Genomic DNA, 15,892 nt, shown 5'->3' with positions numbered 1-15,892 from the left:
TTTTCCAGTTTAGGATTTGGGATTTGTTGGCTGCAAATTTTGAAATACAATGAATATAACAAAGTGTCATTTGAGAATTTCTCACTTTTACGGCCTCATTGTGTGTACATGGAGCCAACATAATCTGTGTGTGGTAAATGACTGCCAGCCATCTACAGCAATTATCAATATGTTCTTATAAATGGTTAAAAAGGTAAAACTGAAAGTGGAAATTTTTTTTCAGGACATAGTTTGAAATGAAACAAACTCCAGAATGAAGCAAACTGCGCAGATGTTGACTTCAAGTGACTGCAGTGTCCTAATTTGAAGTTTGTGGGACACTACAACTGTTTGTGGGACATTGCTATGCGCAATTGGCTGCCGTGTTCGCCCACAAATATATTGTCAATTCACTTTACAGTGTGTTCTGTGAAGCGCTTTGGGACGTCCTCCCGACTTGAAAAGCACTATATCAAATGCAAGGATTATTAAACTGAAAGGTCCCAATCACAGACAGCAAATATAATGATGTCGCTACTTGGATATTAATAATAATAATCCTTGCATTTGATACAGCGTTTTATCAAGTTATAGAGATGTTACAAAATGCGTCACATAATATATTGTAAAGTGAATTGACTAGTGTATTTTGTGGGCGAATCTCAGCAGCCAATTGTGCACAGCAATGTCAACAACAGTCATGGATTGAGTGACCAAATTATTATTTAAAACATTTTTTTTTGTAGGGATTATTACTCCTGGAAAGCAATTTGTGAATTGACTAACAAGCAGTTCCTACATATTGACAGAGGCATGTGGAATAAGAAAACTTTCCTAAGGTTTTACCCTGTCCGGGAATTGAACCCGGGTCCTCCCGCTTGCGAGGCGAGTGCGCTAACAAATACCCTACAGTACTCTATGCAAGGATACTGCGAACAACTTTGGACCAAACGGTTGTGTCAAAGTGGGGGTAGGAAATGGGGGTAAGTTATTCTCACACTCCCAAACCGGTCCACAAGTTTGGTTTGTCCTTTCTGATGATGTGATAATTCGACTTTGAATGTCTCTGTTTTTACCCCTACATTCCATAGCTTTTTTAGCACAAAGTGCGTTATTTATAGGAGGAAAAAAAGTCTTTCATAAGAAAAGCCAATGTCAAAATATATAATATAATATTATCCCTTCAAAATAACAATATAAACAATTTGGTCACTCAATCCATGACTGTTTGTGAGACACTGCTATGCGCAATTGGCTGCCATGTTTTGCCCACAAACATACAGTCAATACATTTTACCAGTATATTCTGTGAAGTGCTTTGAGACATCTCGAAGACATGATAAGGTGTTATATCAAATACAAGAATTATTATTATATACACGCACTCCCACTTACACTGTGAGCCAACCAATATCGCACAGGCAAGCTCAAACTCATACATGAGCAGTGACTTAACTTCCAGACCCTGGAGCATCCAGCTATCTGGGAAAGTTCTCCAACAACTTAGTTATGGAAATCCTGGTAGTTCAGCCAATCCACAGCCAGAGAGCAATGGAGGCTGGTGACCTAAGAGATAATGATTTAATAATTGTCTCGATGATCCCTGGTGCAAACCCCAGCTCTTTAGGTGGCTCTTGCCACCCCCTACAGCAGCAGTTACCATCTTCAACTATTCTGAATTTTAAAGCAAAATGGTCTTAAAATAAGTGGAAATTCAGGCTCCAAAATGGCATTAGATTCCAGGCCTTTCTCAAGGTATTAGCCATCAGACCATTGTCTCATCATTTAAGAAAGTGCAGAAAATTTTGGAAAATTATTACATTCAGTCTTAATTTGGACGGTGATTTTCCACAGTTAGAATTATAGAATCATGGAAATTTACACCGCAGGGGTAGCTATTAAATCTACACCAACTCTCAGAACAAGTTGTTCATTCAATTCCACTGCTCCACCCAATCCCCTTCAAGCCTCTAACCTTCATACACACCTGTCTACTACCCTCTTGAAAACTGCAGTGGACTATGGCTCGACCACATTAATTGCCAGGGCATTCCATATCCCACTAACTCTCTGTGAGAAAAAAAATTCTCCTAAGCTCTCCCTTTCGTTCTTCTTGTGACTCTCTTTTATATCTATGTCCTCTAGTCACTCACTCCCCTAGGATCAGAAGAAAACCAGCTTTCAAATTATGGTTGAATTGAAGAATTTTTCAAAATTCTGCACTCTCTTAAATTTTAAGGGAATGATAATCTTTAGGCTAAAAACCATGAGAATTTTCAGACCTCCGGCGATGAGGATGTCTTTCTGAGGAAAGTCTTTCCGGATCTTTTTTATTCATCCTAATGACTGCCTTCACTTGAGTGTATGTGTAGCTGAAAGCAACAAGACTTCAATATTGCGCTGAATGTTTATGTGGTGACCCACTTACTGTCAGCCTCAGTCAGAACTCCCACCTAATGGTGTCATTATATGGTTTATCACACCTTAGGGCTCCAATTTCCAATCATTGCAACTAGCAAAGGTACAGCCTGGGATATCAACTTGCAAAGCTTTTCTCGTCTCTTTATCAATAGAGTGGTGATGGTCTGCAGTGAACAGCCTCAGAAGGGAGCAGTGCAAAAATGAGGCCGTAATTAACAAGAAGATGTGCGTTTATCATGTGTTTCAGGGGCTGCGTGAAGACAAGTGCACAAAACAAAGACCCAGAGCTGCTTAAACTCTGGATCTTTGCAAACACACACTTTTGAGTCTATTATTGCTATTAGATTAAGGGTACGGTTATTTTCAAACAAAATTAAAGTAAAATGTAATGTATTGATTTGCACTTGCGGTCTGCAATTCTCCTGACTTCCCAGCAGCAGCTCTGATGCAGAACAGAGGCTGACTGCTGTGGCAGAGCAAAATGATACATTTAATGTACACCTTCTGATGCCTTTCCACCTTATCAGAACTCTTTCTGACCCCTTTTTAAAGCCATTCCTTCCATGTAAACATAAGCAGATACAAACACCAAAGCAATGGAGGGCAGTAAACTTTATACCAGCTTTGTTCGTTCCACTGCCACTTCAATCAGAAGCGGCTAGTTCAAAGCTTCATTTAGCAGCTTTGGCCTTCTGCCCACAGACTTCCTCCAATCTCGGGAGAAGGTTTGTGTAGGGCAACAAAGTATAACAAACGGCACCATTTTTAAAGTGCACTGGAAGACTACGGAATTTATGACGTACAGTTGGGTAGGAGGGAATTATCTTTAAAACTCTCTTGGGCCAATTTGATTCCAAAGGCTGTCCACCCAAGTCAATTTTCTACCATCATCGTGAACACGTTTTGCCCCATTTATTTACAGATTGGGAATTTTCTGCTTGAAGGTAACAACACCATGACAATTACACAGCCTGAAGCTATATTCTTGATTAACGACTGGTTTCTGTCAGTGATATGACTCACCAGGTAGTTTGACTGTTGCTTCAATGCAATGTTAAACAAATATAAAAGAGGGGAAAATTATCCCACCAAGGGTGCCTGTGCGCTCGCTATTAATCCCAATGAAATGCATTCATGCATAGATCTTGTTAGGCGAAAAAATGCAGAAAGCTAGTGGAGCTGAAACTGTCAGGACTGGATAGAGTTTCACAGCTGCCAGAGCACATAAAATGTAAAGCTTACAGCGGTTGAACTTGTTCAGAGAGAGCACATCTGGGCTGGTGGCTGTGCTCTTTTCTTTTGGGGAAACCCAATCACATCCAAAGCAAACTCACCCTAACTGGGGCACATCCGATTAAGGGAATCATTAGGAAACGAGTGCACAGCACACGGCAGGAGAGAAGCACATCAGCACACTTTGCAAGCACCCTGGGCATGTGTCATCTCAATCTTCTAACAGAAGGAATCTAATCCTCTTGAAAACAGACAGCAGTGTTACGAATGAGATTTTTTCCCCAAAAAGCGGTTTGTTTTCATTCTTAATTTTTAAGCACCAAACTCCGCTCCCTGATCACCCCAGTCCTTGCCAGACTGCACAGGGTGCCTATCCCAGAAAGGATCAACCTCAAGATCCTCACCCTTGTAATCAAATCCCTGCACTCCTCTGCACCCCACTACCTCTCTGACCTCCTCCTCCTCAAAACAGTACCTGTTGCCTTCGTTCCTCTGGGTCTGGCCTCCTCCTCGTCCCCCGAGTCCTCCGCTCCACCCTCGGCGACCATGCCTTCAGCCACTAAGCCCCGAGGCTCTGGAACTCCCTTCCTCACTCCCTTCGCCTCGCTCCCTCTCTTCCTATTTTCAAGTCCCTGCTGAAGACCTTTCTCTTCGACCGTGCCTTTGGTCACCTTCCTCCCCCTCCCCCTGGCTTGGTCCCGGGATCCGTTACTGTGAAACGCTCTGAGACGCCGTCCAGAGAGGAGGGCGCTATATAAACCCAAGTTGTTGTTGTAAATAAAATATGTTAATTTATAGTGGAGGATAGATTATTTACTGGTCCTCCATAAAGTAAGAGAAACACAATGCAGTACTATGAAGTTTTGAAATTGACTGTGATCTGTTAATACATCTTCATCCCTACTGATATGTAGTTTTTATTTTATTTTCTCCTTAGACAAATGAGGGTTTTGCCTCAAACTGTGATTCACAATTCACAAGGAAGAAATCAGAGCAAGTTACAATGCCTGGCTACGCTGCAAAAGTGCAACATACCACACGTACCCAGATACCCAATGCAAGTCTAAAAAAAACTCTTTCAAAACATTAAAGCCAGACAAGCTGGAAGCTGGGATACCTGTGACAACACTTACTGTCGTGTCAGTGAGGTAGTTTTCTGGTGCTTGGAGTGCTAGCTGAAAAAGGAATAAGTTCTATCCCACACAACTCAACAAAATCCCACGATCAGGTTGACTGACTGAAACAATTAGTACCAAATTGAAGCTGGAGTTAGTTTGTGGTGTTTTTTTTTTGCACGTTCCTACCTGAAGAATGTAGCCACGGACGTAGTCACGGAGTGTCCAGCCCAGGCCGTGCAGGATCTGCAGCACCTCCTCCTGTTTGAGCACGCTGAAGAGCCGGTCAAGTAGGATCTTGAGACGCACGGGGACAGCCTGGGTCCCATACAACATCAGGCTGCTGATGTCAAACACCACGTTGGATTGAACTATCTCCACCTGGGTCGGATGGTAGAGGTGCTGAGTGCTGAGTTTGTCCAAGGCTGAGGAAAAGAACGGAAAATCATACTTTTTTTATAAATCTAAAAAAAACCTTTGAGTTGATTTATCTTTGGTGTTTTTTATCCAAATAAGTATGTTTCGCCCACAAAATTCACAGTCAATCCACTTTGCAATATATTCTGTGAAGTGCTTTGAGACATCTCAATGATGTGATAAGGCACTGTATCAAATGTGAGGATTATAATTAATATTATGAAGGACAATAAGTATTCACATCTCATACCACTTTATTTTCAAAAGCCATTTTTACATTTTTGATGACTAGGAAGTTTCTCCAGCAATCCCCCAGATTAAATGTTTAATTTGCCTTTAAATACAGTCACTACACTTTACAGTGAAACTTGTGAAGCACTTTGAGATACTATAATGCCATGATAAGAGTTACTTGTATATCCTATACCCCCAGAATGTGTATTGGAGTACTATAGGCTAAATCCATTTAATTTGTTTAATTTTAACTCCTATAAGTGCACCAAATAGATAAGTCTCCAGCAGTCAGGGAAAAGGATGCCTCAAAAACTGATTCTTGTTGAACCATCTGTCCTTTTAATAATAATAATAATCCTTGCATTTGATATAGTGCTTTTCACGTCGGGAGGACATCCCAAAGCGCTTCACAGAACACACTGTAAAGTGAATTGACTGTATATTTGTGGGCGAACGCAGCAGCCAATTGCGCACAGCAATGTCCCACAAACAGTCGTAGATTGAAAATGACCAAATTATTATTGTTTTTGTTTTTTTGGAGGGATTATTATTAGGCTCTGTGTGGAGTAAGGAAACTTGCCCAAGGTTTCGCCCTCTGCCTGGAATTGAACTCAGGTCTCTCACTTGCAAAGCGAGTGCTCTAACCACTGAGCTACAGGACTCCACCATGAACTTTATACTATGTCAAAAGGATTGTCTGATGACCTCAGTGATTCCACCAGGTCATGTTTGAACATCTAAACCCTCGCTTGGCTGAAACAGTGGCCAATGGAGCTGATTTTCAGACAACCAGAGAACAATTTTGGAGGATATGGATCCCACCTCCAGGGTGGGATATGACACCCAAACATTTCAAGAAACCAGGCAAATACAACAGTTAAATCAGCATAAAAAAGAATATAACAGAATAGAATAAGATAATGCTGAAGGTGAATTAACATGGAACTGTCTTGGATCCGGCTGTAATACTGGAATAAAATGATACAGCAAAGTCCTGTTATGTACAACAGATGGAGTAGGTCTGGAGTTCGGCTATCCCTAAATCAGTTGATGACTGGAAATTGCTACAATAATATTAAAGCTCGAATTTGATATAGTGTTTCATTATATCACCATAATACTAAACAGGTTTTACTGTAAAGTGTAGTGACCGTGTATTTTTGGAGGTGATTGCAGCAGCCAATTTACACACAGCAATGTCTGACAAACAACCATGAAATGAAGTGGGGAGAAGGGGGGGGATTATTGGCCAGGACAGCAACATTAACTCCCATCTCTTTTTGAATACCACCATGGGATCTTTCACATGCACTTAAATATTTGCTTTAACTCATCATCCAAAGGACAGCTCCTTCAATAATGTAGCACATCCCCATTACTGCATTGGAATGTCAGCCTAGACGATGAGCTCAAAATCCCAACATGGAGCTTGAACCCATAACCTTATAACTCAGAGCTGGGAATATCACCAACTGAGCCAGGTCGACTATTAGAGGAACTGATAAAAACAAAACTGAATCTCATTCAGTGGCAAGACACATCACTGTGTGAGTACTTTTGTATGTCAGCTCCTGGATAGACATTTGTCCTGATATATAATCCCCTTTTTTGGAAAAGCGTAAGATTGAATCAAATGAACTTTTGCACCGGATAAAATTACTGCAATCTACTTGAATGTCTTTACTCTTATGACTTTTACTGTATCCACAAATGAAGTGTTTATTTGAATTTGATACCGCTGTTTACGCAGAAACTGTTGCAATATTGTATTATATATGTTTAAAGTACTCTGCTGGGGCCACAATATTAGGTTACAGGTTCACTCAATGAAAAGTAAAGAAACTTCCTTTGGGGTGTGTGAACACTTATGAACATCCACAGTCATGGGGCTGACCCGGAGAAAAAGTGTTATAATTACATGGTGTAAAGAGTGGAAATCGTTCCCAGTAACGTGACTACAATACTAGAGGTTGATGCTTTCTCTTATGGAAAGAAATGTAGCTCTTAAAGAGATGGAGCCAATAAGGAAGGTACCTCCTCTTCTTCTCCTCCAGTGGACTACTGGGCTGTATGGGCCACAAAATCACAGGTTTAACCCCTGGCCTATGCTGAGTGAAGTGATCTCAGCTGGGGCAGCAAATGGGGTGGCACAATTGGCCTGATGCCCATTAGTTAAGGTGGGGAAAAGCAACTGGAGTTCCTGCTTTTGCAAAACCTACACGTGAATGCCGAGTGAGGATAGGATCAGGGTCTGAATTTCTCTTTCTCTGTGTCTGTGGTATCTCTATGCACCAACGGAAATCGTTCTAATTTACTGCTTGTAATGGGTGCTTCGGGTCACCCGTCTACCCTCCCTGCAAACAGAGTAGGGAAGTTTAATGGGTTCCCACAATCCCTCTTAGCTGAACCTGTGAGCAGCATCACAAGAACACAGCAGAATCGAGCAGTGGAGGTGGGACACGGCTTAGGGGACTGTGACAAAGTTGGGGCTCAGGAGTCAGAACAGAATCTTTGGGAAGGGGAAGTTGGGGATTATTTAAATTATAAACTAAATAGCCACATTGCTGTTAGTGGCACCTTGACACTGCCAACCTGTCTCCATTACAAAAGAAAAGCTGTGCAGGTAACAAAACTTGTGAGGTGACAAGTAAACCCCCTCCAGCGCTAAGCAATCTCATTAGAGCTTTTGATGCTCACCAACGGAGTAGGGGGTGGGAGTGGGATTCAAGCTCTTCTGAAATCAGCCGGAGGTTTTAAGGTTGTGTGAAAGAAAGAGCTAATCATATACAACACAATGCAAAAATGCAATCCATCACCTGTAAGCATCGTCATGCCAAGCTTCCATGTATTTCAGAAAAAACTTGTGCACTTGAGGAAGAAGTGAATAGAGAGGTATAGGAAATGGATTAGGATGTGCTTTGTGTAGAGTATGAACATCCGCACAAACTGGTTGGACCCTGTTTCCATGGCATATCACTATGTAACGCTATGTAAGCTAATGATCAGAGAGCTTTACAGGACAACTAATATGCTCTTTGTGCACTTCCTCCTGCAGAGGGTACTCCCGACTCATTTGTTGGTGTCCACCGTCAGTGAGGTGAGCAGTATGGATACACTGAGGTGGACTTCTTCCTCCTTTCAGCAAACATAAGGAGCACAGTCTAATAGCTCAGCCCCACACAATCTGCATATTATAATAATAATAATAATCCTTGCATTTGACAGAACATCTTATCGCGAGTTGAGAAGTCTCAAATCGCTTCACAAAATATACTGTAAAGTGAATTGACTGTACTTTGTGAGTGAAATCCAGCAGCTAATTACACACAGCAATGTCCCACAAACAGCCATGGAGCAAGTGACACATTTTATTTGGGTGATTGTTGCCCAGGACCCTGGGAGAGAGAAACTCCCTTCTCTTTTTGAATAGTGCCATGGGATCTCTCTCATCGACCTGAACAGGCAGATGGGACCTAAATTTAGTATGTCATCCGAAGGATGGCATACTAAATGCAACACATCCCCAGCACTGCATTGGAGTGTCATCTTAGACAATGTGATTCCAAGTCCCTGAACCCACAACCTTATGACTCAGAGGCGAGAGGACTACCACTGCACCTTGCTGACCCACAGGGATCGTAATGATCAGGTACAGAACGAAAATGAAAAGAAAATTGTGAGCCTTACATGATCTTCCTTAAAATATCCTTCATTGACTATGAAAGTGCATAATTCCTTTTGGATATCTCACTGCACTAACTACTCATGGAAGACATTTCTGCTCGATGATAATTCAACCTAATTTAAAGAGTTTGTTTCCTTAACAGGAATTCAAACATGTCACTTAGATTCTTTCAAAGCTGGACTTTCATTTACTGGATAATTTTTTTTACTTCACTGAGGGTGTCTTGCGAACAGAAATGTGTATATATCAATGATCTAAATTTATTTTAGAAACGGGTAACTCCAAATTAATGTGTCATCAACCGTTACTGCTGGAGAGCCTGGTGCACCCTTTGATGTTGCATAGACTGTTCACAATTAAAACAATTACAAAAATAGGGGAATTAAGCTAATTTTTGGCAAGGGCTATATAGTGATTGGAAGTGATGGAGCTGTCTGCTAATGTGTGATAATCAATTTATCTTCACTACAATGCGATAACAACCGTTATCTCGGACAGATCATGTACACAGAATAAATTAAAATCACATTAAAAAGGAAACTTTTATCAGAGTTTCCAGTTATCTTATTCCAAATGACACTTCAGATTTCTGCTGATTCTCATAGCCACGAGCATGATGCTGCTAAGATGTGCTCTTCTGCAACTTTCACTCCAAATTTTAAAAGCCTAAACCTATCTCCGCACACTGCCTTTATTTTATTCAATAACTATCAAGTTTCCTTTGTCTGCTGCCTTATGTTCTTTGAGGCAATCGCGCAGCAGTCAGCACCTACAGATAATAACATCTCCAGATAAAAGCGGCAGCATTAATGTAATTGTCTGACGTTTCTCCTTTGCTAATCTTTTGGAGTTTTGACCGTGGATGTGACACCTGTTTTTGTCTCCTCTGATCCTACGACAGGTTTGCTGCTGACGAGATTTGTCTGACACACATTCTGCCAGACATGAGCATAATAAAAATGAAGAAGTACTTGTCAGAGAGGCTGCCAACGTTAACATGAAAAATATTTCTTCAGGCATCTCTCTCTCTCTCTCTTTCTCTATCCCCCACCACAAACACTCCTCTCACTCTCTCTTTGACAGGTAATGTGGTTTTGTAGCAATGGCTCTTGGCTTGCTCGGGTCAGCCATGCCTGAACTGGCCAAATCCCACCTACAAGACAAGACAAACAGGTGTTTCTTTTTAAGTTTCTTATATTTATCATGGAAAAAAGAGGTCTTGAAAGGTTATTGTCTAAAAATCATGAAAGGAAGAATAAATGTGGCTTGTCTGATGAAAGGAGTCCTGTTGATTGTAGAACCAGCAGCATGTGACCCCAGCCAGAAGTGACTTGTGCTCTGTGTCTCAAAGCTACAGCGTAATGGGGCTGCACTTGATGAGAACTTGGCTTCTTGAAAAGGTTAATGAAAAGGTGATTAATCTGAGCGAGGACTACCATCACCATCAAGTCTTTTCAGACAGACACCCAGCTACTGGGTGGACTGTCTGGAAAATTTGAAATATAAAGCATCAGACACAGACACAAAACATCTGTTTTTTTTAAATAGTTTCTCCCCCTCCTCCGATGTTGGGCTGTGCACAGAGAGGAACTCTATTCTCTCTCTTTGACTATGTCATGGGAACTTTAACGTCCATCTTAACGGGCAGAAGGGACCTCCTCGGTTTAATGTTATACAAAAGGCAGCACCTCTGAAAGTGCAATGCTTCCCGATCACTGCACTGGAGCATCAGGTATATTGTGAGCCTCAAGTCCTGCAGTTACAGATTGTGAAATGCTTATAATAATAATAATAATAATCCTTGCAATTGATATAGACCTTTATCACATCACTGAAACGTCTCAAAGCTGACAAGGCTGAGGACTCGTAAGCAACAATACAACACACTTTCCTTGTGACATTTATTGTCATGAGATGCTGCAAATTTCACCCAAATATGGGGTAAAATAATAATAATAATCCTAGCTCAATGTTCACTGTGATCTTTGTTAAATGGCTTGTGATGTACTTTTACATAATCGTACAGCCTCAGACAGTAAGTAAAAGTTGCTGAAGTGGACTTTCAATTCCCTGCTAAATTCAACGATCTTGAAACTCCGATTGTAAATTTATAGAATGATTTAAAAAGTTTGATTCAGAAATGAAAATATAATAAAAATAATAGTCCTTGCATTTGATATAGCGGCTTATCACGTCTTCGAGACGTCTCAAAGCGCTTCACAGAATATACTGTAAGGTGAATTGACTGTATATTTTGTGGGTGAAAAGGATGCAAAGTGCAGACTTAGTGTAATACTTGTTAATACCTTATTCCAGGACACCCTTTCCTCTCTCACTTACCGTGAGCCACCCAGCCATGTTTGCACTGGTCACAGGTCCGCAGGTTTATCTTCCCCGGCTGGAAACATTCACAAGTGCAATTTACCAGAGTGCAGCGGATGGCCTAAAAGAGAGAGGGGAAAAAGGAGATTGTCAGATTAATAATAATAATAATCCTTGCATTTGATACGGCGCATTATCACGTTGTTGAGACATCTCAAAGTGCTTCACAGAATATATTGTAAAGTGACTGGACTGTATATTATGTGGGTGAAACGCAGAAGCCAGTTGTGCACAGCAGTGTCCCACAAACAGTCATGGATGGATCGAGTGGCCAAATTTGTTTTGAATAAATAAAAGGTTCATGTCCATGTAGTTTTAGCTACATCAGTTGCTCAAATGGACAGGCACTATACAGGAAAGTGCACAGTAGTATTTAGAATCTTAGCTATTTGCTAAATAGTGTTTCCTGGACTTACAATTTCCTGGTAAATTCAAAGATCTCAAAACTCCGATTGTATATCACATTGCAGTCATTGAGAGACATTTGTCACCTTTTTTTAATATATGAAACTGTACAAACAGAGCTCCAAGTTGAGGACTCGGATTGTAAAGCAAACGGAACCGATGGTAACATGCCCTGACCTGGATTGTGTATCTCACTGTTCCTGTCCCTGATCTGACTCAGAACTGGACAGACAGTACATTGCAGGCTTGCACAGAAGCTTTCTATCAATCAAACGTTAGGACTGAAAGATAAGAACTCTCTGTGTATCTAGCAGATTAGATTCTCTGAAAGGCTCCAGTTTGTGGGCAACATCTGCTGACTGTTTGGTAGTTAAACATTGCATGAAAATCTTGCTAGTCAGAGTTATGCATCATCTATTATTACTGGGCTCTTCCAAACTTGCATTTACTCTGTGCCAATGAATTGGTCTGAACTCGTCTTTTATTTCATCCAATAAATGAGCCAAACAGTTATTATCAATCTGCGGCACCCAGAGGCAAAGGGCAATGACTAGAAAAAAAGAGAATAAACCGAGACAGTGTATACGCACTGACCAGCAGAGTCTGGGATCTGAGCCATACAGAAATACTCCCAAGAACTCTCTTTAATCAAAAGATTGAAAATACCACCAGGAAATTAAATGCCAGGGATCCACAAATCTTCATAGTGCCAAAAAGAACTGTGGAAAGTCGGCTTCAATATTAAGACAATATTAATTGAAAATGTTAAAACAATGTCCTTAAGGCTGAGAACATGTGCTCCCCTACCCTACCTGTGTCTCTGATTCCCCCCCACCCCCAAAAAAATTCAATGCCTGGTCAAGATTCTTAGAATAATGAATTATGAATCAGAAATGAAAAGGTTAAACAAACACTATAATTGAAAAGACTACATATTACTTGTCTTGGGTAGTGAGTAAACCACACTGCTCTTCTGAGACCTTCAGGACTCTCTAGTCACTGACAATAGACTGCGCCAGTTTGTTGGTCTACACAAAGGATATTCAACACAGCTGGAGTGTCCCCAACACTTTCATATCACGCAATGCCAGCAGAGCATGTCTCCAATCAGCCAAGGAACAAGGAGCACTGGTCTGGGTCAGGTCTGACGGGAAGGGGATGCACATTTTACAACCACAAAGACAGAGGATACAAACAGCAGAGGATGTGTGTGTATATAGAGAACTAAATGAAGGGTGTAAGTAGATAGATGAACAATATGTTTACCCACTGAGAAATGGGCCAGGGAATGTATATAAAGGTGATTCTGGGAAGACAAAATCTGTGGGCATTTTGGATTATGCACTTTCTGGTAAATGAAAGAAATGATTTTTTTATTCTCTTTCATTTCGAGCAGAAAGTCTGTTTATAACGCATACTACAATAAATGCACTTTAAAACTGAAAGTACTGCCGATGAACACCAAAACAAACACAAGGCCATGCCTAGCATCACTTCCACGGTTACAAAATCATCTGACGCAAATCAGCCAGAGTCTCAAGAGCACACCTGCAGGATGAACTACTTTCGTAACCACAAGCATCCAGACACTGCATCACTTCCCCACTGTCAATAGGCTATCGACAAGGACCACTTTGCTAATAGCCAAGGTCGGTACTGATACATTTGATCACTCATCAACCATTTTGCAATTAATAAAGTTCAATGCAGGAATGAATAATTATTAGATTTATTACCAGAATGTTATTCCAATTGTGTCGAGACATAGTCTGCTGTTTGATTGGACTTTATTAGCCTTTTTTTAAACATGAGGTTTAAAATTATTGGTATTATTGACAAAAATATATCAAATTAGTTTCTTGATCTCCAATGTTATCATAGCCTACAAAATAGACAGTCACTACACTCTATAGTAAAACGCTTTGAAACATCTTGATAATGTGATAATATGCTAAATGAAACACAATTGTTAAGGTTTACTCTCTTACTAGTAAGATTGGGATAAACAGGGTAGTTTTCGAGAAAAATACAGCTTTTAAATTCTCACCCTCCGATTAATTCAAAAGTAAAATTATAAGATGAAATGTGTGAATATTTATTTATACCTGGATATTTTCACAACAATATATTCTTGTTTAGTTCACAAAATCTTTTTGCATGTTCACTGTGTTCAGAGAATAAGAACATTTCTGTGCTCTCATTGTACAACTCAAACAAACTGCTGTGATTGCTTGCACAACACACGATTCATTTCTAATTAATTTCATTCTGTAAAAAGCTTTGAAACGTTTCTTTTACGTGAAGGGCGCTATCTAAATGCAACTTGTTGATGTTAAATCTCCTAAAAATAATTTTTAAACCGCCATTGTATTTCCACACTTCCCTGTGATGTTGACAGGTCAGACACTGTTGAACTATTCAAGTGATGTTATTTTTCAACCTTGCTGGGGAGCTAATCACACGCTGATCGACTAAGAGAATGTTCTTTGATTTGGAGGAAGGAGGTGCCCATTCATTTGGGGTAAGCAGTGACCAGACATCTAATGGTAAGGGAAATACTGTAGTAAACATATTAGGCCATGTTCAATTAGTGTAAATTTTATTGTGAGGAAATGATTAACTGTACAAGATAGGCTTCTTTTGTAAATCTAGAAAGTGTATTTTTAAAAAAGTCAGTATGCAGCGTTTTACCATATCCCATCAGCAAAATTGACAATATTAGTTGAACCATGGAGCCAGAAGACAAGTATTTCTGATCAGGATATAGAGATAATTTATCCTAAGAAGGGAACAATACAAATCCACTGGCAGCATCCAGCTCTGCAGCAATCATACACATCTGGGCACAGACATTTTACACTGCGGTGCCTTTGAATAAGTGTGTGCAGGCAGCACTAGAAGCAACATTAGGAAGCCTACTGCAAACAATTAACATCAAAATTAACATGCAGTAGCACTTTTTAAGATAGGTGAGAAAATATAAACTTGAACAATGTTATTTGCTAAATATTGTTTTCCTGGAATCATATTTCCTCAGTAAACTCAAAGAAGATCTCGAATGGTAAATTTTCATAAATTCTGAACTGATAACATTTTCTTACCTGATCTTTAAAATGTATCAACTCTCTGTATTTTTATCAATTACACTCAAAAATATATAGTCCGGTGCCTACGGTTATTACATGCGGTACATTTTGCAAAAGGCAACTTCTAAGTATATGTACCATGAAAGAAGAACAAGAGAAAGAGAATGAAAACAAACCCATATTGGTATTTCATTCTTCCAAAACAAAAAGGAAAATGGTCGAGGTGAATTCATCCCTTTGTCTCCAGACATAATTGACATTTAGTCTTATTTTAGTGGATATGTTTTCACCGTTAGAAGTATTTCAGTTCAAGCTTAGCCCTATGCACCACACATTCATACTCCTATATGATTATAGATTGACAAAAATACATTGTACATACACACAAATGAATCAATAATGCATTAAGGTGAAATCATTTACTGTAATCGGGAGGTGACCGGCCAAGCTTTTTATCGCTTAGGAGAGCACTAAAAAAAATTTAATAGCTCATTAAAACGATTATTGCCATTCTCTGAAGATTTCTCTTATACATAAAAAGGCATCACATGAAGAGGACTGAAAGACAGCCCCAAAACAGATACCAACGGGACATAATTAAAAAATCGGTTCTGAATGCAACTGGTACAATCTTTCCAGGATACTAATGTTCGCCTCTTCAAAACAGCACTCTCTCAAATTGATGAAATTATTGAATTCCTACACACTATGTGCAGTTCAAGTTCTGAACTCTCTTCACAACACTTAATGCTTACACATTTTGCCAGTTAACGTCTGCGTGAATGATTTTCTACAAATTTCCTGTGTTTGTAACACAGTAACGTGGTAACAGTTTTAGGCATTGGTGCATCTGCCATCAAACCATTCCCAAAGCTTACTTCATCATGTCTCTCTATTATATAAAGCCGAATGCTTTTAATTTCCAGGAACTAGTT

General features: G+C 40.0%; 1 protein-coding gene across 1 annotated transcript in view; it reads right to left on the bottom strand.

Moving 5' to 3' along the window:
- bnc2 (basonuclin 2) overlaps window positions 1–12,576 on the bottom strand; it is a 120,725-nt gene extending 108,149 nt beyond the window's left edge. The window contains exons 1-3 of the mRNA XM_042346828.1: window positions 12,538–12,576; window positions 11,425–11,527; window positions 4,938–5,173 (exon numbers count right to left, since the gene is read on the bottom strand). Of these exons, the coding sequence (XP_042202762.1) occupies window positions 4,938–5,173; window positions 11,425–11,527; window positions 12,538–12,576 (378 nt within the window). The remainder of the gene's footprint in view (window positions 1–4,937; window positions 5,174–11,424; window positions 11,528–12,537) is intronic.
- Window positions 12,577–15,892: the final 3,316 nt, after the last annotated feature.

The sequence above is a fragment of the Callorhinchus milii genome, unplaced genomic scaffold (assembly GCF_018977255.1).
Source record: "Callorhinchus milii isolate IMCB2004 unplaced genomic scaffold, IMCB_Cmil_1.0 Scaffold1, whole genome shotgun sequence".
Taxonomy (NCBI): domain Eukaryota; kingdom Metazoa; phylum Chordata; class Chondrichthyes; order Chimaeriformes; family Callorhinchidae; genus Callorhinchus; species Callorhinchus milii.
Note: the sequence above shows the minus strand (reverse complement) of the source record. Positions and strands in the feature narration are given on the sequence as shown.